Genomic DNA, 24912 nt, shown 5'->3' with positions numbered 1-24912 from the left:
CCCAAGCTCTCTCATCCACAACAGACTTCATACTTGCCCCTCTTTCCAAAACTCTTGCATTCACCTCCCTAACAACCCCATCCATAAACAAATTAAACAACCATGGAGACATCACACACCCCTGCCGCAAACCTACATTCACTGAGAACCAATCACTTTTCTCTCTTCCTACACGTACACATGCCTTACATCCTTGATAAAAACTTTTCACTGCTTCTAACAACTTGCCTCCCACACCATATATTCTTAATACTTTCCACAGAGCATCTCTATCAACTCTATCATACGCCTTCTCCAGATCCATAAATGCTACATACAAATCCATTTGCTTTTCTAAGTATTTCTCACATACATTCTTCAAAGCAAACACCTGATCCACACATCCTCTAACACTTCTGAAACCACACTGCTCTTCCCCAATCTGATGCTCTGTACATGCCTTCACCCTCTCAATCAATACCCTCCCATATAATTTACCAGGAATACTCAACAAACTTATACCTCTGTAATTTGAGCACTCACTCTTATCCCCTTTGCCTTTGTACAATGGCACTATGCAAGCATTCCGCCAATCCTCAGGCACCTCACCATGAGTCATACATACATTAAATAACCTTACCAACCAGTCAACAATACAGTCACCCCCTTTTTTAATAAATTCGACTGCAATACCATCCAAACCTGCTGCCTTGCAGGCTTTCATCTTCCGCAAAGCTTTTACTACCTCTTCTCTGTTTACCAAATCATTTTCCCTAACCCTCTCACTTTGCACACCACGTCGACCAAGACACCCTATATCTGCCACTCTATCATCAAACATATTCAACAAACCTTCAAAATACTCGCTCCATCTCCTTCTCACATCACCACTACTTGTTATCACCTCCCCATTAGCGCCCTTCACTGAAGTTCCCATTTGCTCCCTTGTCTTACGCACTTTATTTACCTCCTTCCAGAACATCTTTTTATTCTCCCTAAAATTTAATGATACTCTCTCACCCCAACTCTCATTTGCCCTCTTTTTCACCTCTTGCACCTTTCTCTTGACCTCCTGTCTCTTTCTTTTATACATCTCCCACTCAATTGCATTTTTTCCCTGCAAAAATCGTCCAAATGCCTCTCTCTTCTCTTTTACTAATAATCTTACTTCTTCATCCCACCACTCACTACCCTTTCTAATCAACCCACCTCCCATGCTTCTCATGCCACAAGCATCTTTTGCGCAATCCATCACTGATTCCCTAAATACATCCCATTCCTCCCCCACTCCCCTTACTTCCATTGTCCTCACCTTTTTCCATTCTGTACTCAGTCTCTCCTGGTACTTCCTCACACAAGTCTCCTTCCCAAGCTCACTTACTCTCACCACCCTCTTCACCCCAACAGGTGAGAAACTGCAGAAGCTGGTGACTGAGTTTGGTAAAGTGTATGAAAGAAGAAAGTTAAGAGTAAATGTGAATAAGAGCAAGGTTATTAGGTACAGTAGGGTTGAGGGTCAAGTCAATTGGGAGGTAAGTTTGAATGGAGAAAAACTGGAGGAAGTAAAGTGTTTTAGATATCTGGGAGTGGATCTGGCAGCAGATGGAACCATGGAAGTGGAATTGAATCATAGGGTGGGGGAGGGGGCGAAAATCTTGGGAGCATTGAAGAATGTGTGGAAGTCGAGAACATTATCTCGGAAAGCAAAAATGGGTATGTTTGAAGGAATAGTGGTTCCAACAATGTTGTATGGTTGCGAGGTGTGGGCTATTGATAGAGTTGTGCGCAGGAGGGTGGATGTGCTGGAAATGAGATGTTTGAGGTCAATGTGTGGTGTGAGGTGGTTTGATCGAGTAAGTAATGTAAGGGTAAGAGAGATGTGTGGAAATAAAAAGAGCATGGTTGAGAGAGCAGAAGAGGGTGTTTTGAAATGGTTTGGGCACGTGGAGAGAATGAGTGAGGAAAGATTGACCAAGAGGATATATGTGTCGGAGGTGGAGGGAACGAGGAGAAGTGGGAGACCAAATTGGAGGTGGAAAGATGGAGTGAAAAAGATTTTGAGTGATCGGGGCCTGAACATGCAGGAGGGTGAAAGGCGGGCAAGGAATAGAGTGAATTGGATCGATGTGGTATACTGGGGTTGACGTGCTGTCAGTGGATTGAATCAGGGCATGTGAAGCGTCTGGGGTAAACCATGGAAAGTTCTGTGGGGCCTGGATGTGGAAAGGGAGCTGTGGTTTCGGGCATTATTGCATGACAGCTGGAGACTGAGTGTGAACGAATGGGGCCTTTGTTATCTTTTCCTAGCGCTACCTCGCACACATGAGGGGGGAGGGGGATTGTATTCCATGTGTGGCGAGGTGGCGATGGGAATGAATAGGGGCAGACAGTGTGAATTGTGTGCATGGGTATATATGTATGTGTCTGTGTGTGTATATATATATGTGTACATTGAGATGTATAGGTATGTATATTTGCGTGTGTGGACGTGTGTGTATATACATGTGTATGGGGGTGGGTTGGGCCATTTCTTTCTTCTGTTTTCTTGCGCTACCTTGCAAATGCGGGAGACAGCGACAAAGCAAAATGAAATAGATGAATAATTAATCTGGAAATAAGGGTACAAGGTAACCTATGTATTATGGTAGATATTTTGTAATTAGCATATAGTGGATGAGCTGGGTGCACTACTTTGGTCCGCTGAGGGCAGTGCTTGAGCCCTTTATGAATTATAATCAGCAGCCTCATAGATTAACAAAACAGTTGTCTGCCACAGTATATATTCATTAAAACTCAAAATTGACTATAATTGACAGTATTTGTCATTACTGCCTGCATATTTGGCCATTCAAATAATAATACAACTGTTTCCTATGCATATCATATTATACATGAAGTTGGATGCACTTTGGAGTGGTAGGTTGCCAGGGCACAATCATGAAACCTTCAGACTCGTGCGCCGTGACTATAATAGAGAGCAGGCAGATCCTCAGAAAGAGTAATTGAGGCAAGGTTAATGAGGTTTTTCCAATAGTACCTGAATTTTATTTTTTTTCTTCCCAGCATTTGTCCTGTGACCACGAGATATATTCCCTAAGAACATATTGGTCATGACTTCCAACCCTCATAATTCCGGTGAGGAGGCATCAGCTTTTGTTCACCTTTTACAGTAACCTTAAGATGATTATAGCTGCTTGTTCATTATTCATGCTTACCCTTGGCCTATCAGCAACCACTATCTGGCTGACAGAGAGAGTGTGGAGGAAACTGAAGAGACCCATAGGGTGGGTGAGGGGTTAAGATCATTGGCACATTGAGGAGTGTGTGGAAAGAAAGATTATTGTCGATAAGGGCAAACATTGGCATGTTTGATGGTATTATATTCCCGACCTTGTTTTGATGGGAGGCATAGACTCTAGATGAGCAAATATAGAAGGTGAATATGTTGGAAGTGAAATGCTTGAGGACAGTATGTGGTGTGAGGAGGGGTAGCTGAGTAAATAATGATAACATAAGTGTGAGGTATGATGATATGAACAGTATGATTGAGATAGCTGACAGAAGTGTATTGAAATGGTTTGAACTTATGGTGACGATGAGTGAGGACAGATTAATAAAGAAAATGTGTCAGAAGTGGAGGGGACAAGGAGAAGCATTGAGACTAAATTGGAAATGGAAATAGAACATGCATGAGGGTGTAAGGCGTGAATAGGATATAGTGAATTGGGGCAACATGGTATATACAGGATGACAAACTGTCAGTGACTGAACCAGGACATAGAAACAGTCAGGGGAAACCACAGAAAGATTTGTGGGGCATAGTTGTGGATAGAGGGCTGTGGTTTTGATGTATTATACACTATAACTAGAGAGTGAATGTGAACAAATTAGACCATTTCTTCACCTGCTTTTGGTGTACACCAATATACACACCCTCTGCAACTACTTCAAAATTAACCCTTGGACATTGGTAATTACCTAACACAACTCAAGTTTCTTTATCATATGTATTTCCATGTTTATTTTAGTTTATTTTTCTTACTTGATCGCTGTTTTCCATGTTAGTGAGGTAGTGCCAGGAACTGATGAAGAAAGGCTGCATCCTGACATCATATCTTCTGCTGTCATGTGTAATGCACTGAAACCACTGATGTCTGTACACACCTAGGCCCCACAGACCTTTCCATTGTTTACTGCAGATGCTTCATGTGCCCCAGTTCAGTCCATTGACAGCACGTCAACCCCTTACACCTCATTGTTCCAGTGCACTCGGTCTCATTCACACCTTTCACCCTCTTACATGTTAAAGCCCCTATCATTCAGTCTTCACTCCATCCTTCTCTCTCCAATTTGGTCTCTCCATTCTCCTTATTCTTTCCAATTCTGACATATATATCCCCTTTATCAGCCTTTCCTCACTCACTCTCTCCATATCTCCAAACCATCTTAGCATTACCTCTTCAGCTTTACCAGACTCTTTTTCTTTCCATACCTCTGTCTTGTCCTTTCTTTATTTAGTCGATCAAACTACCTCGTAGTGCTTGTTGTTCTCAAACATATCATTTACAACATATCTATTCTTTACACAGCCTTATACAAATAGGCCCATGCCTAGCAACCATATGATATTGCTGAGACTATTATACCTTCAAACATACCTATTTTACCTCCCTAGATAATATTATCTTTTCCCACACATTCTTCATCACTCCCAGATCCTTTGCACCCCCCCTCCCTACTCATTTCTGCTTCCATGGTTTCATGCCAGGTATCTAAAACACTTCACATCTTCCAGTTTTTCTCCATTCAAACTCACACCCAATCGAACCTGTCCCTCAATCCTGCTAAACCCAATTATTTCAGTATTCCACCCCCCTTTTTTTCCAATTCATAGACTCCACTACATTGGCAAGGCCTTAGTCCCAAGTGCACTGACTTATCAAGGGACAATTAATATTGTCATTTTTTCCATCTGTTGATTACATGAGCAAATATTTGTCCAGACAGTTTCTGAAGATGATTGTAATCCTTACTGGAACAGATTTTGCTGGTAACTTGTTCTCTTCAAGAGAAACTTTTCCCACATAGCTACTGGTCTCCCTTGCTGACGCTAAATTCACTGTTAAGTAATTTTCATGTAGATAATTTATATTTTGCTACCCAAAATTTGCTTTTCGCTTATGCAGGTGGGCAGAACTAACATAAGTTTAGGAAGAAGAGAAACTCATTAATGTGTGAAACTGATGAAAAGCATTAAAAGCTAGTAGATAACGCGGTGAACAACGAGAGCTAGAGTAACTACGGTAAACAAACAAATGAGGAAGTTGGGAGACCTCATACCCGTGCATTTAGAAAGAATAAGCATGTGTTGTTCACTTATTTAAAGTGATGAAAAAAAGTAAAAGCTATTTATATCACTAATAGTAGTAGAGTGAATGAAACTTAGTAAACAAGAACTAAGATAGCTGCAGTAAACAAAAGAAATCAAGAAGGCAAGAGCCCTTTTGCCTGTGTGTGAAAGAATAAGTGTTTATTTTATGCTTGTGTAAAATTGATAAAAAAAAACATTGAAAATTTGTAAACATTGAACGTTGAAAGCGAACTATAGTAAAAAAGAAATGAAGAAAGCAGGAGCCTTACTAACCATGTGTCTGAGAAAAATAAGCCCTCATTTTTTGCCATTGAGAAGCAAATTCAGTTTAAGCAATTACTGTACAGGTTTCCTTAGTAAAAGGGGGATTCTCTTAGATGAAAACTTTATATTCTGTCGAGTTTTCATGAATACACTAACATTTGTTTTATAACTGAATTATAGTATTCAGTAACATTGAATGAACATTGTAAGTGATTATAGTTTACTCACCTGTACATAAAGGTAAAGACAAGTGGGAAGTAGGGAGCAGCTAGCTTTGCAAGGTGTCAGAAGGTTTTAGCTAGTGTGGGAAAACCAAGAAACCATTGAGGAATTTCAAATGGGGTAAAGAATCAACTCCACCTCTGAAAGGTTTTATATGAGAATAGTTGTTAAGGATGTCGTAAAAATTATCCTGGAGGAAATAACTTCATAACTATAAAATTTTACCAGTATTAAGGAGGTATCCCAACTATGTTGTATGGGTGTGAGGCATGGGCTATAGATGAGGATGTGCAGAGGACAGTGAATGTGTTGGAAATGAAATGTTTGAGGATATACTGGGTGTGAGGTGGTTTGATCAAGTAATATAAGGGCAAGAGAGAGGTATGGTAATAAGAAGAGTGTGGTGAGAAAGTTGAAGAGGGTATACTGAAGTGCATTGGACATATGGAGAGAATGAGTAAGGAGAGGTTGATAAAGTGGATATGTGTCAGAAGTGGAGGGAACAAGGAGAAAAGGGAGACCAAACTGGAGATAGAAGGATGGAATTAATAAGATTTTGAGTGATCAGGGCATGAACATGTAGGAGGGTGGAAGGCGTACATAAGATAGAATGAACTGGAACAAAGTTGTATATGGGGGAGATGTGCCATCGATGGAATGAAGAGCGTATGAAGCAGCTAGGAGAAACCACGGATAGGTCTGTGGGGCAAGGTTGTGGATAGGGGCATTGGCTTTGGTGCATTGGCTTTGGTGTATTGTACATTACACCTAGAGAGTGGATATTAGACCTGGATCTCATTATCTCTTGATATCTCTCTCTCATCATAGGAGCTCATTTCTTCTCAAGAGCTCATACTTGTAGAACGCGTCACTCTGTCCATAGTTGTTAGGTCAAGTGAGTCACTTCCCAGCTAGCAAGCCACCAAGATCAAAGTGCATTACCTTCAGTTATCATGTATAATTGCTCTTCCAACATTATGTGTTCCTTCACTTTTATTTACATTAACCCTCCAGTTTACATCTGTGTAATTATTATTGCAATGGCACTAGCTACTGGCTACCTATGTACAGGACCAGACGGAGCATACAAAGATTATTTGTTCTGTGTAAACTAAAGTAATCTGTAAGAAAAGTTTAATCAAGGTGACTTAATTGAAATTAAGGCAGTACTCAAAGCCTTGATTATGGAAAATTTGATGTTAGGACTAGATACAATGTTTGAAAATGGCACACTATTACCTTATCTCCACTACCTTCTCCAGTGCCTACATCCCCTCCCCACCTTCCTGGTCATCCTCCCTCACTCGCTCCTTCCTCACACAGCCTCCTCTTTGACATCCGTTCAGCACCCACTGCCTGCCCCAACCCTACCCCCACAACCTATGCCCCCACAGTCCCTCCTAAACCTCATCATGTTCACCCTACCCTTTAGTCCCCCATCTTGCTACCTCCTGTCACCCCTACCTAAACTCCTTTCACCCCTCACCCAAACTCCCAGTCCCATCCCTCCACTAAAGCCCTCCCTCACCCTAAATCCATAACATCCAAATTTATGTCACACCTCAATCGCCCATCTAGCCATTCTTCTCCTCCTTCCTCATGATATCACTCTGCCCCCTCCACCCGTGTCAGCCCCACTCCTGAGGAATCAATTTGCAGTACTCTGTGTTTGCAGGAAAAGAGTAAAGACAATTGTTCCATGATTTAAAGAAAATTAGCTGGTCAGAAATCTGGGTAAAAACATGACAGGAAATTTGAGAGCTAAGAGAACAGTGCATGTCTACCCCAGTGCCAGACTTTCCCACATTAAACAAAAGATTAAAGACACTAAGGTAGCAGCTAAAAAGTCATGTCTATTGGTAAATATTGGGAGTAACAAGGTTTGCCATAAGAATTCGGATTCAGAAGTTATTGTAGAAAAGTATGAGATGATTGACACCCTGAAAGATAGATCAGATAACATTGTTGTAGTTGGAACTCTCCTGCAACATAATGTAGACCCTTGGACCCATGGCTTGATTTCATAGGAGGTAGGGGCTATACAGCAGAGATGGCATTCACCTCAGCAATAAAGGATAAAACTCTTAGTTGTGCGAATCAAAGATCATATTGCCTTACAGCTGCTGGGGAAATATTTTTGTTGAGGTCCAGTAGAGTTCAGTGTGTTGACCACTTCAGATGGGTGCTTGAGGTCAGGTCAGGTCATATTACATGTCATGCAAGGAAGGTCAGATCAAATCCTCTCCACTCCTTATCAGACAGTGACAACAGGGAGGCTGGTAATGGGGACTTGTCACACCTTAACCTAAAAATAGTTGGCCACCAAATCATACCATCAGTCACATACAGAAATCACTCTAAGAATTGAAATCGACTTTGCATGAACATAAGATCCATCTGAAACAAAATAGCTGAATTGTATTGTTTGGTAAACAGTGAACATATGGATGTCATAAGTTTAACAAAAACATTTCTGAACATAAAAGACAGTGATCTGATTAGTGAGTAAATCTACCAGACTACAAATTATTTGTATGGGACAGGGACAGTTAAGGAGTTGGAACTGCACTGTATGTATAATCAGATTAGCACAGTATTTTCAAAACTTTGCATAAACATCGTTTATGAATGCCCTAGTCAGCGTGCAGATATTGACACTGTCATGTACAAATTAAAAATGAGCAATGTAGGATAAAGACTTGATCATTCCTGGGATTTTAATGTTCCAGAAATCAACTGGCAAAGTGAATCTTACAATAAGCACTTGTCAGTCTTGTCAAAGACAATTTTCTCTACCAAACTTTCACCAAGCTGACAAGGAAAGCTGATATACTTAATGCAGTTCTTGCATCCCTGGAGTTTGAACTAATACCCATGTTGGAAAACATCTAGGCCCTTGTGACCATAACATGATTAGGTTTGACATACATATCAAAACTGAGTCCCCCAAAATCAGCATTATTACCCTTAACTTTAAAAGGGTGAATTTCAATGGGTTACACAATGCACTAAAGGGTCTCACCCTTTTGGTTCATGCCATAGGAATTATGGGCCAGTTTTAAGTGTCAGTTTATGCATTATCATGTCACAGTCATTCGGGCCAGTTTTAAGTGTCAGTTTATGCATTATCATGTCACAGTCATTCCCATGCAAGACAGAAACATTAAAACCAACAACAAGGCTGAATGGTACTCCCCAGATATTGCAAGAGCTCTATGGCACAGAAATAAACTCAACAAGCTAATCAAGATAATGACCCAAATACTGCAATGCAATACAACACCATTAAGATATATGTGAAAACTCTTATAAAGAAAGCCAAGAGAATACAAAATGAGTATTGCAAGAGATAGTAATGGAGATCCTGAAAGATTTTATAGGTATATTACTAATAAGGAACATAGGAGGAGTGGTATAGGACCCTTAATAAATGAGGATGTGGAACCTGTTGTGGAGGATAAAAGCATAGCAACAACCCTGATCAAGTTTATGTGATGAAAAGCAGAATTTACCCTTCACAGTTGGAGAAGTACTAATACAAATAGATAATTTGAAGACTAATAAAAGTCCAGGTTCAGATCATTTCTATCCACAAGTAATTAAAAACATCAAATACAAAATTGCCCAACCATTAATCTATATTGCCAATAAATCTCTCCAGGATGGAATAGTCCCACAGGACTGGAGACTGGAAGACTTCACTTCTATATACAGAAAGGGAAGCATGAATTGACAACATGAATTGACAAGTAACTACCTTCATATCATCCTCATGTCAATTACATGCAAACTTCTAGAGTTGATTATTAGAGATAAAATCCTGGCCTCCCTGGAACAACACAGTCTAATCAGTAATACACAACATGGTTTTAGAAGGCACAGATTATTCCTTACAAACCTTGAATTTTATCGTAAATTATTCAGTACCCACGACAAGACAAAATCCACAAATATTATATTTCTGAACTTCCAGAAAGCATTCGACAAAGTCTCTCATGTTAAATTGATGCATAAAGTCTGGGCCTTGGAGATTACTGGTTGCATAGGAAATTGGATAGAAGCCTGTTGAGATGATAGGAGGCAGAGTCATAATGAATGGAGATTCATCACCATGGTCACCCGATACTAGTAGAGTACCCCAGGGATCCATACTTGGGCCTATATTTTTCATAATTTTTATTAACAATGTTGATTTGGGCGGAATAACGTAGTGTCCAAGTTTACAGATGACAATGCTTTATTCACTGAAGAAGATAGGCAAAGATCACAAGAGGATCCAGATGAAATCACTGAATGGTCTAGAAAATGCCATTTAACATCAGTATATGTCAGCTGTTACAAGTAGGAAACCTCAGCAAAAAATTTGAATATGAACTGATGGACCAAATGATAACGGACATCCCTAGTGTGAGAGATGTAGGGGTCACTGTTTCCAACAACTTCAAATTTTCCCAGCATTATAATGAAGCTGCCAAGAAAGCAAATAGGATGTTAGGATTTATGAAGAAATTTTACACACAAAAGCAAGGACTTAATATTTCCACTATACCTAAGTCTAGTGAGACCACAACTTGAATATGCAAGGTACTTTTGGGCCCCCTGCTCAAGCAAGGATATTCATGAATTAGAAGCATTGCAGCAAAGAGCAACTAAATAGATTCCTTCCTTGTGTAACAAACCATATGAGGAGAGCTTGCAAGAACTTAACTTGTTCTTACTAAGTAAAAGGTGTCTCTAAGGCAAATTAATAGAATGTTTTATAATACTTAAAGAATTCAGTGATGTTGATATTGAAAATTTCTTGACTGTAGCACCAGCATTATCAGTGAGAGAAAATGGACAACAGCTTAGAGGTCACAGAGTTAATCTGAACTGTATGAAATATTTCTTTACCAAGGAAGTTAGTGATGCATGGAATAAGCTCCCAGAAAATGTTCAGAGGAACACCCTTAATATTTTCAAAATCAGGCTTGATCATCATAAGACTTATCACTTGTCACTCCGTGGCATTGAATAATTTATTTGATATCATCATAATGTAGTGATATATCATGCTACCTTCTCAACCATTGATCTCTCCCTGGCCATGCCATGGTAACATACCAACATTTAATAACTCATGTCATTTGCTCTGAGAGAGTAAGAATTATTGTATCATTCTTCAACATCAGGAATAATATAGGCATGGTAAGTTGAGAGCCTGGAGCTCAAGTTTATGCTTACTGTCGTCTTTATAACAAAAGGTGAAGGGGTGCATGAAATATTCATGTTTCCTTCTACATTATGACTTTCCTATGAATATTTCCTGCAGGCATATTAATCCTGCAAGGTATTTTTTTCTACCTGTTTTCCATCTGGCATGTTGCTGGAGGGAGTGGATGGTGGGGAGAGAGCCTTTGCCTTGCTATCCTTTTCTTTTACTGCTTTTAAGGGGACTGCATTTTTTTCTTTTTGAGTACTCTTAAGGTTAGCCACCTTGCTGGGATTTTGACTCTTTATGGTGTAAGCATCTATGACACACTTTCTATCTCTCTCAGCAACATTTACAGTCTCAGATCCAACCTTCCCTCTGTAGAGCATCAGTCTACTTCTTCCCCAGAATATTCCGTTTTTGAAACCTTACTGTAATTGCCTGCTTCTCTTATCCACAGTCAATACTCCAGCTGTAATCTCTACCATCATTTTTGCTCCAAGGGTAGGGTGTGTGTTAACTGTAGTACAAAAACAACTTTTGCTCATTTCATGGACCTTCAATCTCCCAACTTTAAAGCCATCATACTAAAAATTTCTCTGTTGTCTATACTCTTGCTTCTGTGTTTTATATATTTTCCTCCCACTTCATTCACCTATGCACAACTTTTTATATGACTTCTTGCCTTGAAATATTGCTCCTTTGCTTCCATGTAGTAATATCCTCTGTGTGATGGATTTTATTAGGCACCTAAAGAATTGGTTAGTCTTTACATGATATGATCTTGGTGGAGCTGGGGCCATTTCTTCTTCCCTTCTGAAGGGTCTGGAACAGATTATTAAACACCTAACTTATGCTACAGACCATCAAGACCACTCTTCTAATACACTTGACCTCTTTTTAACCTCTGAATCCTCCCACTACCCAAACAAAGTCTCTCCCCATTAGGGTACTCTGACCACAATATTATCTTTGTCACATCTTATAGGGCATTCCCAACCTGTATTCTTCACTCAAAACATTAACTTTAGCAAGTTTGGAGAGCTCAGTTGCCTCTTATGCATAGTTTTATTTCTGACCTTCCCTGGGACAATACTGATTCACTTGACAGGATGCCTATGGCTGTGTTGACTGCATAGAGGAGGTACCTTCACTGGGATGGAGTCCTTATGTTCCATCTTCTACCTGAACTTTCTCTCTCATATTATGGTTGGATTATTTTTGCTCTGATGATTATCACATAGTGACATAGTGTATTAGGCTATGAAACTATTCCTTTCACCCAAATCCCACTACACTTTTATTTTCGCTCAGAATTACTGCGAAGTTGTTCTTTGAAAGATCAAGCACACCTTCATGAAAAGAAAGTGTACAGATTTCACTTTTACTCATGAATCACCGTGGTCTTTAACCAAAAGCATCTCCAATAACTTCTTTAAGTCATCCTTTCCTCTCTCTCATTTCTGTCAATCTATAGCTAACTCTCCAACTGATAAAGCAACTCTTTTAAGTACATTATTCTCCTATGATTTTACTCTTGATTTTGTGTCTAGTCCTTCCCTATCTTTTCTTACCTAACTTATGCCCTCTCTTTTATTTTCATCATCCAGATTTTCAGTGTACTTTCCCAACTTCAAGTGGACATGGTGTATGGCCTACTTCCTAGGGTCTTCAGTGAGTGTACCTTTAAAGAAACTTTCATTCATGCCTTCTAATTCATCAATGTCTAAAAACTGAGATTTTTCCTTCTTGTTAGAAGCATTCCTTGGTCCAGTGCATCCCTAAGAAAGAGACCATTCTAACTTGTCAGCTGTTGCCTCATTGCTCTAAGTTTTATCTCCAAAGTCTTTGAAAGTCTCTTTGGCTCTTTTTCTCAGGAACCTAGAATCATATTCCCTTCTTTCTGATCACTAATATGGCTATCATGATACATCTACTGTGCAACTGACCTCTGGTCCTTGTCTTCTAGGGATCCTGATGGGTCTTTTGTCATAACCCTTGACATCTCCAAATTATTTAAGAGTATAGTATAGCTCTTTGCTTCTTAAGTTCCCTTGACTGCTTTTCTTCTCTATCTTCTCCAAACCGTAGCTTTCTCTTAAATTGGTCCACTGCAAAAGTTGTTGGTAGAGCGAACTCTCCCCTCTTAACTTATCAACAATGGTAATATCTCCAACTTTTATTCAGTTTTACCCTCATGATTCTGCTGTACTCACTTCAGCTCTCTTTCTCTTCCCACTTCACTTTAACAACCTAGCCCCTGCTTAGTTATAGGGTTATTTTCTTGGAAAACTTAATGTTAAGTGAAATGTCATTGAGTAAATGAAACTTACTGTATTGGGAGGGCTTTGTTCACAAGTAAAAATTTTTTTTATCTTACTCTGAATTATGAAATATTGTGAAACAGGTTAGCTTAAGAACAACATATCGCACTCTCTTATCATTGATGTAGATGATACAATCAAAATATTGGAAAATTTGGTTACGAGGATTTAAGGTGATGGTGGACTGAGAAGAGTAACTGGGTAACTGGGAGGAAGAGGGAGGGGCACTAGGGCTGTCTACGTCAACCCCCTGAATTATCTGATTCAGTAACTGTTTCAGCTGGAGTTGGAAGATAAGTTTTGCCAGACATTTTGAAAAAGCTATACTGTGTTAGCAATGTGGCATGCCTTTTTCTCTATGAATTTCCCAGTAGCAATATGAAATAGCCGTAAACCCTCTTGAGAACATCATGGCACATTCACAATTAGGATTCTGATCTTTGGCAGTTGCCACAGTCTTGATTTTTCTTTTCAGTGGCTCTTGTTAAATGACTTAGACCTTTAGATTTGGCTATATCCGTGTGTTTTTGTATATCATAGAACCACTAAAGAACCTCATATATCATTTCAAAGATTATAACCTTACATCCTGTACTGATAAGTACCTATAACATTCTTTGGAGACGTAATGAAATGGCTACACAAGGTTTGAAGGCAGGAAGTAATGCACACCATGGCAGACAAATTGGGATGATACTTAGCATTGGCTGACGATGTTCATGTATTCTGGCAGACCTTGATTTTTTGACAGAGCCATGTTCCTGGAAGATGTTTTGCAACTTGGGGCACCATGAATTGAGAATTGAAAACCAGATATATAAGGGGGATTACATTTGTGATCAAACTTTTTCCATATTCAACTCAGTTATGGAATATGCATAAAACAGGCATGAAGAACAACATACCATATTCTCTCATTAGGTAATTCAGGTGATATTTGACGAAAACTTGATAGAAAATGTGGTGATGAGGGCTTGAATATCTGTAATGAGATTTTGCCAAGATTGCAGAGCTTGCATGTAGTGCACACTATATGTAGCACTTGTTGAATGAATTGTTTTATCCACTTTGATAACTTTTCATGTAAGTTTCACCAGGGTTTTACTTCAGCCTTGAGTTTAGTTTTCTTTTGAATGTTTTGTAGTCACACATTGTGTCACTTATTTCTCCTGAAAATACATTAGATGATCTTTAAAATATGCACCATGCATTCAAGTTTTTCATATATGATAACTCCAATTTCACTGACTGTGGGGCCCTTGTTGGAAGGTGTTGATATGTTGTTAATCAGTCCATGACTCATTTTCTCAAATTTCTCTGTATTAGATTCCATTAGGTACTCTTCCATTCATTTATATGTGACATCCATGTCTGTCAGGAATTTTTCATGGTTTTATTCTGTATTTCACTCACTCAAGTATTATCTGTAAAACACCTGAAGAGGGATTGGGTGAAGTGAGTCACTGGCAGGTAGAGGAATAGGGACTTGGCATGTCTCCATCACCCCATGAATTATCTGATATAACAGTCGTGTGTATGTATGTGTATATATATATATATATATATTTCTCTCTCTCTCTCATACTATTCGCCATTTCCCGCATCAGCGAGGTAGCGTTAAGAACAGAGGACTGGGCCTTTGAGGGAAATCCTCACCTGGCCCCCTTCTTTGTTCCTTCTTTTGGAAAAAAAAAAAAAACGAGAGGGGAGGATTTCCAGCCCCCCACTCCCTCCCCTTTTAGTCGCCTTCTACGACACGCAGGGAATACGTGGGAAGTATTCTTTGTCCCCTATCCCCAGGGATAATATATATATATATGTGTATTATCCCTGGGGATAGGGGTGAAAGAATACTTCCCACGCATTCCTCGCGTGTCGTAGAAAGCGACTAGAGGGGACGGGAGCGGGGGGCCAGAAATCCTCCCCTCCTTGTACTTTTTTAACTTTCTAAAATGGGAAACAGAAGAAGGAGTCACGCGGGGAGTGCTCATCCTCCTTGAAGGCTCAGATTGGGGTGCCTAAATGTGTGTGGATGTAACCAAGATGTGAAAAAAGGAGAGATAGGTAGTATGTTTGAGGAAAGGAACCTGGATGTTTTGGCTCTGAGTGAAACGAAGCTCAAGGGTAAAGGGGAAGAGTGGTTTGGGAAGGTCTTGGGAGTAAAGTCAGGGGTTAATGAGAAGACAAGAGCAAGGGAAGGAGTAGCAATACTCCTGAAACAGGAGTTGTGGGAGTATGTGATAGAATGTAAGAAAGTAAATTCTCGATTAATATGGGTAAAACTGAAAGTTGATGGAGAGAGATGGGTGATTATTGGTGCATATGCACCTGGGCATGAGAAGAAAGATCATGAGAGGCAAGTGTTTTGGGAGAGCTGAATGAGTGTGTTAGTGGTTTTGATGCACGAGACCGGGTTATAGTGATGGGTGATTTGAATGCAAAGGTGAGTAATGTGGCAGTTGAGGGAATAATTGGTATACATGGGGTGTTCAGTGTTGTAAATGGAAATGGTGAAGAGCTTGTAGATTTATGTGCTGAAAAAGGACTGATGATTGGGAATACCTGGTTTAAAAAGCGAGATATACATAAGTATACTTATGTAAGTAGGAGAGATGGCGAGAGAGCGTTATTGGATTACGTGTTAATTGACAGGCGCGCGAAAGAGAGACTTTTGGATGTTAATGTGCTGAGAGGTGCAACTGGAGGGATGTCTGATCATGATCTTGTGGAGGCTAAGGTGAAGATTTGTATGGGTTTTCAGAAAAGAAGAGGGAATGTTGGGGTGAAAAGGGTGGTGAGAGTAAGTGAGCTTGGGAAGGAGACTTGTGTGAGGAAGTACCAGGAGAGACTGAGTACAGAATGGAAAAAGGTAAGAACAATGGAAGTAAGGGGAGTGGGGGATGGAATGGGATGTATTTAGGGAATCAGTGATGGATTGCGCAAAAGATGCTTGTGGCATGAGAAGAGTGGGAGATGGGTTCATTAGAAAGGGTAGTGAGTGGTGGGATGAAGAAGTAAGAGTATTAGTGAAAGAGAAGAGAGAGGCATTTGGACGATTTTTGCAGGGAAAAAATGCAACTGAGTGGGAGATGTATAAAAGAAAGAGACAGGAGGTCAAGAGAAAGGTGCAAGAGGTGAAAAAAAGGGCAAATGAGAGTTGGGGTGAGAGAGTATCATTAAATTTTAGGGAGAATAAAAAGATGTTCTGGAAGGAGGTAAATAAAGTGCGTAAGACAAGGGAGCAAATGGGAACTTCAGTGAAGGGCGCAAATGGGGAGGTGATAACAAGTAGTGGTGATGTGAGAAGGAGATGGAGTGAGTATTTTGAAGGTTTGTTGAATGTGTTTGATGATAGAGTGGCAGATATAGGGTGTTTTGGTCGAGGTGGTGTGCAAAGTGAGAGGGTTAGGGAAAATGATTTGGTAAACAGAGAAGAGGTAGTAAAAGCTTTGCGGAAGATGAAAGCCGGCAAGGCAGCAGGTTTGGATGGTATTGCAGTCGAATTTATTAAAAAAGGGGGTGACTGTATTGTTGACTGGTTGGTAAGGTTATTTAATGTATGTATGACTCATGGTGAGGTGCCTGAGGATTGGCGGAATGCGTGCATAGTGCCATTGTACAAAGGCAAAGGGGATAAGAGTGAGTGCTCAAATTACAGAGGTATAAGTTTGTTGAGTATTCCTGGTAAATTATATGGGAGGGTATTGATTGAGAGGGTGAAGGCATGTACAGAGCATCAGATTGGGGAAGAGCAGTGTGGTTTCAGAAGTGGTAGAGGATGTGTGGATCAGGTGTTTGCTTTGAAGAATGTATGTGAGAAATACTTAGAAAAGCAAATGGATTTGTATGTAGCATTTATGGATCTGGAGAGGGCATATGATAGAGTTGATAGAGATGCTCTGTGGAAGGTATTAAGAATATATGGTGTGGGAGGCAAGTTGTTAGAAGCAGTGAAAAGTTTTTATCGAGGAGGTAAGGCATGTGTACGTGTAGGAAGAGAGGAAAGTGATTGGTTCTCAGTGAATGTAGGTTTGCGGCAGGGGTGTGTGATGTCTCCATGGTTGTTTAATTTGTTTATGGATGGGGTTGTTAGGGAGGTGAATGCAAGAGTTTTGGAAAGAGGGGCAAGTATGAAGTCTGTTGGGGATGAGAGAGCTTGGGAAGTGAGTCAGTTGTTGTTCGCTGATGATACAGCGCTGGTGGCTGATTCATGTGAGAAACTGCAGAAGCTGGTGACTGAGTTTGGTAAAGTGTGTGAAAGAAGAAAGTTAAGAGTAAATGTGAATAAGAGCAAGGTTATTAGGTACAGTAGGGTTGAGGGTCAAGTCAATTGGGAGGTGAGTTTGAATGGAGAAAAACTGGAGGAAGTAAAGTGTTTTAGATATCTGGGAGTGGATCTGGCAGCGGATGGAACCATGGAAGCGGAAGTGGATCATAGGATGGGGGAGGGGGTGAAAATTCTGGGAGCCTTGAAGAATGTGTGGAAGTCGAGAACATTATCTCGGAAAGCAAAAATGGGTATGTTTGAAGGAATAGTGGTTCCAACAATGTTGTATGGTTGCGAGGCGTGGGCTATGGATAGAGTGGTGCGCAGGAGGATGGATGTGCTGGAAATGAGATGTTTGAGGACAATGTGTGGTGTGAGGTGGTTTGATCGAGTAAGTAACGTAAGGGTAAGAGAGATGTGTGGGAATAAAAAGAGCGTGGTTGAGAGAGCAGAAGAGGGTGTTTTGAAATGGTTTGGGCACATGGAGAGAATGAGTGAGGAAAGATTGACCAAGAGGATATATGTGTCGGAGGTGGAGGGAACGAGGAGAAGAGGGATACCAAATTGGAGGTGGAAAGATGGAGTGAAAAAGATTTTGTGTGATCTGGGCCTGAACATGCAGGAGGGTGAAAGGAGGGCAAGGAATAGAGTGAATTAGAGCGATGTGGTATACCGGGGTTGACGTGCTGTCAGTGGATTGAATCAGGGCATGTGAAGCGTCTGGGGTAAACCATGGAAAGCTGTGTAGGTATGTATATTTGCGTGTGTGGACGTATGTATATACATGTGTATGGGGGTGGGTTGGGCCATTTCTTTCGTCTGTTTCCTTGCGCTACCTCGCAAACGCGGGAGACAGGAAAAAAAAAAAAAAAAACAGTTGTTTCACTTGGAGGTGAAGTTTTCTTAGGCTTCGCTGATTTGTAACTACGTAATTCTTGGAAGGTGTTGATATGTTGTTGATCAGTCCGTGACTCATTTTCTCAAATTTCTCTCAATTAGATTCCATTAGGTTCTCTTCCATTTATTTATATGTGACATCCATGTCTGTCAGGAATTTTTCATGGTTTCATTCTGTATTTCACTCACTCAAGTATTATCTGTAAAACACCTGAAGAGGGATTGGGTGAAGTGAGTCACTGGGAGGTTGAGGAAAGGGATTTGGTATGTCTGCATCACCCCATGAATTATCTGATATAGCAGTCGTTTCACTTGGAGGTGAAGTTTTCTTTTGCTTCACTAATGTGTAACTACTTAATTGTACAGAACAATCAGAGTTCTACACTCTTACAGTCCCATCCCCTGAACTTTCATTGTCATCTTATAGCCTTTTAAATTTCTGTAAATTGCCAGCATTAACTGTCTAGTTGGTTAGTTTTCCCAACCATCTACTTCCTTAACATGAACCAGTACTAATTGATATCCTTTCTAACTAATATTTTGCCCAGCTTCTTCCCATGGCTTCTTGTTACTTTTTTGCTGTATTGCTTGATGAACTGTTAGCTAGCAGTATCATCCATTTGATTTAGGAGCTTAAAAGGCTTTCATCAGGTCCTCCCTTCTCTTCTCTCCTCCCTTGTGGACAGCTTTGTAGCTCTGTCTTGATAATTCAGGTACCATCGTAATTGCTCTTTACTGCACCCTGTCAATCAGTTTTTAGCACTCCTTTAGGTACAGTTATCAGATGTATGAGGTACAATACACTTTAGGTCTGATATTCATGGTGGATAATTTATCCATACATTTGAATGCAATTTTTTTCATTTGCTTCTCACAATCCCTCTAATGTGTAGCTCTTGTGATAGATTAGGCATAGTATTGACCCCTAAGTTTCTTTCACACACACACTTTCCTGTAATTGAATTCCTGCTAAGGAATACTTTTTGCTGACCCAACCTCATTTCCTTGGACTCCTGTAGCAAACCTCTTCAGCCATTAATCTGACTAACTTTAAAGTTCAATCATGTACGACAGTAGATTGATGCAATCATCATCTTTTATATTTCTCTCATGGCCTTGGCATCATCCACAGACAAGTTAAGTATGAATCCAGTCCATCATGCGAGTCATTTATGTACAACAAGAATAGCAATGGGCCTACCAAACTGCTTGTAACTCCAGCCTATTCTGAGGATGCACGTCTTACCTGCTTTCATTGTTCCCTTCCATTAAGATATTCTTCTGTCCAGTGAAGGAGTACTGCCCTTATTCTTGCCTTTAGCTCTAACTTCTTTATCAATCTCTGATAGGGGATAGTGTACTTTTCCCTCCCAAAAAACAGGCAATCTATCCCTTCTGTGGTCAAGATGGAGTTCAACCTGTCATAGAAACATAGAAGATTGGTTATGCATGACCATCTTTCCCTGTAACCATTTTGCCTTCTACTTAAAGTCTTTCTTTGCAACGAATCATTCATTTTCATTTATTTTCTTATTTTCCAGAATATTACAAACCACACTTATTAGTGAGACTGGCATGTAGTTCAGCATGATTTCTGGACCACATTTCTTAAGCACAGGCACATTATTTACCATCTTTCACATCTGTAGAACAACCTTTTTCACTAGTGACATTCTGGAGAATATATTGTGTGGTCTTTTAAGTTCCTTGGCACATTCCTCTTAGCATGTACGGATAGACTTCATCAGGACCATGTGCCTTTTATAGATCAAGTTGTTTTAATAGCCAGATTTTATAATTTCTGTACACATTCTGTACACATTTCTTGGTCTCATATACCCCTTTCAGATAATACTTGACAGTTATGCTCCGACATGGCAGTAGTATATCCATATTTTCTGCAGCCTTTTGAAATTTTTAACTATGTTCCTCAGATCTAGTGTATATTCCAATGATTATATCTACAGATTTTGCTCTATTTTTACTAAATATTTTATGCTAAAGTAAAAATTTTTTAGTTCACAGGTTTCCGAAAGAACAAATAAAAGATGCAGAATCCCCTGCTCATATCATTGTGGGAAACACCTTGGAATCATGTTTCATATACAGGTAAGGGTATAGAGTTAACTGGCTTTGAAGATTAATTAAGTGGCTGTTCTTTTTCCTCTGCTCATGTGATCACATCTGCTGCCTTAACATTATTCCTGAAGTCAGATGTAATGATAATAATAACAATGATAATAATAACAAAGTGCAAAGTGAGAGGGTTAGGGAAAATGATTTGGTAAGCAGAGAAGAGGTAGTAAAAGCTTTGCGGAAGATGAAAGCCGGCAAGGCAGTGGGTTTGGATGGTATTGCAGTGGAATTTATCAAAAAAGGGGGTGACTGTATTGTTGACTGGTTGGTAAGGTTATTTAATGTATGTATGATTCATGGTGGTGCCTGAGGATTGGCAGAATGCTTGCATAGTGCCATTGTACAAAGGCAAAGGGGATAAGAGTGAGTGCTCAAATTACAGAGGTATAAATTTTTTGAGTATTCCTGGTAAATTATATGGGAGGGTATTGATTGAGAGGGTGAAGGCATGTACAGAGCATCAGATTGGGGAAGAGCAGTGTCGTTTCAGAAGTGGTAGAGGATGTGTGGATCAGGTGTTTGCTTTGAAGAATGTATGTGAGAAATACTTACAAAAGCAAATGGATTTGTATGTAGCATTTATGGATCTAGAGAAGGCATATGATAGAGTTGATAGAGATGCTCTGTGGAAGGTATTAAGGATATATGGTGTGGGAGGCAAGTTGTTAGAAGCAGTGAAAAGTTTTTATCGAGGATGTAAGGCATGTGTACGTGTGGGAAGAGAGGAAAGTGATTGGTTCTCAGTGAATGTAGGTTTGAGGCAGAGGTGTGTGATGTCTCCATGGTTGTTTAATTTGTTTATGGATGGGGTTGTAAGGGAGGTGAATGCAAGAGTTTTGGAAAGAGGGGCAAGTATGCAGTCTGTTGTGGATGAGAGAGCTTGGGAAGTGAGTCAGTTGTTGTTTGCTGATGATACAGCGCTGGTGGCTGATTCATGTGAGAAACTGCAGAAGCTGGTGACTGAGTTTGGTAAAGTGTGTGAAAGAAGAAAGTTGAGAGTAAATGTGAATAAGAGTAAGGTTATGAGGTACAGTAGGGTTGAGGGTCAAGTCAATTGGGAGGTAAGTTTGAATGGAGAAAAACTGGAGGATGTGAAGTGTTTTATATATCTGGGAGTGGATTTGGCAGCGGATGGAACCATGGAAGCGGAAGTGAATCATAGGGTGGGGGAGGGGGTGAAAATTCTGGAAGCCTTGAAGAATGTGTGGAAGTCGAGAACATTATCCCGGAAAGCAAAAATGGGTATGTTTGAAGGAATAGTGGTTCCAACAATGTTGTCTGGTTGCGAGGCATGGGCTATTGATAGAGTTTTGCGCAGGAGGGTGGATGTGCTGGAAATGAGATGTTTGAGGACAATATATGGTGTGAGGTGGTTTGATCGAGTAAGTAATGTAAGGGTAAGAGAGATGTGTGGAAATAAAAAGAGTGTGGTTGAGAGAGCAGAAGAGGGTGTTTTGAAATGGTTTGGTCACATGGAGAGAATGAGTGAGGAAAGATTGACCAAGAGGATATATGTGTCAGAGGTGGAGAGAACGAGGAGAAGTGGGAGACCAAATTGGAGGTGGAAAGATGGAGTGAAAAAGATTTTGAGTGATCGGGGCCTGAACATGCAGGAGGGTGAAAAGCGTGCAAGGAATAGAGTGAATTGGAACGATGTGGTATACCGGGGTTGACGTGCTGTCAATGGATTGAACCAGGGCATGTGAAGCATCTGGGGTAAACCATGGAAAGTTCTGTGGGGCCTGGATGTGGAAAGGGAGCTGTGGTTTCAGTGCATTATTACATGACAGCTAGAGTCTGAGTGTGAACGAATGGGGCCTTTGTTGTCGTTTTCCTAGCGCTAACTCACACACATGAGGGGGATTGGGTTGTTATTCCATGTGTGACGAGGTGGCGATGGGAATGAATAAAAGCAGACAGTATGAATTATGTATATGTGTATATATGTATATGTCTGTGTGTGTATATATATGTATACATTGAGATGTATAGGTATGTATATTTGCGTGTGTGGACGTATATGTATATACATGTGTATGTGGGTGGGTTGGGCCATTCTTTTGTCTGTTTCCTTGCGCTACCTCGCTAACCTTGCGGGAGACAGCGACAAAGCAAAATAAATAAATAAATAAATAATAATAACAACAGTAATGAAGGTTTGATGATAGAATGGCAGATATAGGGTGTTTTGATTGAGGTGGTGCGCAAAGTCAGAGGGTTAGGGAGAATGATTTGGTAAACAGAGGAGAGGTAGTAAAAGCTTTGCGGAAGATGAAAGCCAGCAAGGCAGCAGGTTTGGATGGTATTGCAGTGGACTTTATCAAAAAAGGGTGTGACTGTATTGTTGGTAAGGTGTGACTGGTTGGTAAGGCTATTTAATATATGTATGACTCATGGTGAGGTGCCTGAGGATTGGCGGAATGCTTGCATAGTGCCATTGTACAAAGGCAAAGGGGATAAAAGTGAGTGCTCAAATTACAGAGGTATAAGTTTGTTGAGTATTCCTGGTAAATTATATGGGAGGGTATTGATTGAGAGGGTGAAGGCATGTACAGAGCATCAGATTGGGGAAGAGCAGTGTGGTTTCAGAAGTGGTGGAGGATGTGTGGATCAGGTGATTGCTTTGAAGAATGTATGTGAGAAATACTTAGAAAAGCAAATGGATTTGTATGTAGCATGTATGGATCTGGAGAAGGCATATGATAGAGTTGATAGAGATGCTCTGTGGAAGGTATTAAGTGTGGGAGGCAAGCTGCTAGAAGGAGTGAAAAGTTTTTATCGAGGATGTAAGGTATTTGTAGGAGTAGGAAGAGAGGAAAGTGATTGGTTCTCAGTAAATGTAGGTTTGCGGCAGGGGTGCTTGATGTCTCCATGGTTGTTTCATTTGTTTATGGATGGGGTTGTTAGGGAGGTGAATGCAAGAGTTTTGGAAAGAGGAGAAATATGCAGTCTGTTGTGGAAGAGAGAGCTTGGGAAGTGAGTCAGTTGTTGTTCGCTGATGATACAGTGCTGGTGGCTGATTCGGGTGAGAAACTGCAGAAGCTGGTGACTGAGTAAGGTAAAGTGTGTGAAAGAAGAAAGTTAAGAGTAAATGTGAATAAGAGCAAGGTTATTAGGTACAGTAGGGTTGAGGGACAAGTCATTTGGAAGGTAAGTTTGAATGGAGAAAAACTGGAGGAAGTGAAGTGTTTTAGATATCTGGGAGTGGATTTGGCAGCAGATGGAACCATGGAAGTGGAAGTGAATCATAGGGTGGGGGAGGGGATGAAAGCTCTGGGAGCGTTGAAAAATGTGTGGAAATTGATAATGTTATCTTGGAAAGCAAAAATGGGTATGTTCGAAGGAATAGTGGTTCCAACAATGTTATATGGTTGTGAGTTGTGAGACAAGAGTTGTGCGGAGGAGGGTGGATGTGCTGGAAATGAGATGTATGAGGACAATATGTGGTATGAAGTGGTTTGATCGAGTAAGTAACGAAAGGGTAAGAGAGATGTGTGGTAATAATAAGAGTGTTGTTGAGAGAGTAGAAGAGGGTGTTTTGAAATGGTTTGGTCACATGTAGAGAATGAGTGAGGAAAGATTGACAAAGAGGATATATGAGTCAGAGGTGGAGGGAAGGAGGGGAAGTGGGAGACCAATTGGAGGTGGAAAGATGAAGTGAAAAAGATTTGAGTGATCGGGGCCTGAAAATGCAGGAGGGTGAAAGGCGTGCAAGAAATAGAGTGAATTGGAACGATTTGGTATATGGGGGTTGACATGGTGTCAATGGATTGAACCAGGGCATGTAAAGCGTCTGGGTTAACCATGGAAAGTTCTGTGGGGCCTGGATGTGGAAAGGGAGCTGTGGTTTCGGTGCATTATACATGACAGCTAGAGACTGAGTGTGAACGAATGTGGCCTTTGTTGCCTTTTCCTAGCGCTACCCCGTGCACATGTGGGGGGGGGATGTCAGTTCATGTGTGGTGGGATGGCACTGGGAATGAATAAGGGCAGACAGTATGAATTATGTACATGTGTTTATATGTATATGTCTGTGTGTGTATATATATGTATACATTGAGAGGTATAGGTATGTATATGTGCGTGTGTGGTCGTGTATGTATATACATGTGTATGTGGGTGGGTTGGGCCATTCTTTCGTCTGTTTCCTTGCACTATCTTGCTGGCACAGGAGACGGCAACAAGGGTGGTGAATAACAGTAATGACATTTATGATATCGATAATATCACCAATATTGATAATGATTATTTTGCTCATTAA

At 40.4% G+C, this 24912-nt stretch overlaps 1 protein-coding gene across 1 annotated transcript in view; it reads left to right on the top strand.

The window, feature by feature from the left end:
• LOC139748936 (KICSTOR complex protein kaptin-like) overlaps window positions 1-20643 on the top strand; it is a 141733-nt gene extending 121090 nt beyond the window's left edge. Inside the window, exon 9 of the mRNA XM_071662299.1 lies at window positions 20534-20643. Within this exon, the coding sequence (XP_071518400.1) occupies window positions 20534-20628 (95 nt within the window). The 3' untranslated portion in view covers window positions 20629-20643. The remainder of the gene's footprint in view (window positions 1-20533) is intronic.
• The last annotated feature ends 4269 nt before the right edge of the window (window positions 20644-24912 follow it).

Source organism: Panulirus ornatus, chromosome 1, assembly GCF_036320965.1.
Source record: "Panulirus ornatus isolate Po-2019 chromosome 1, ASM3632096v1, whole genome shotgun sequence".
Lineage (NCBI taxonomy): Eukaryota > Metazoa > Arthropoda > Malacostraca > Decapoda > Palinuridae > Panulirus > Panulirus ornatus.
The sequence above is the reverse complement of the archived record's forward strand: the minus strand, read 5'-3'. Positions and strand labels throughout refer to the sequence as shown.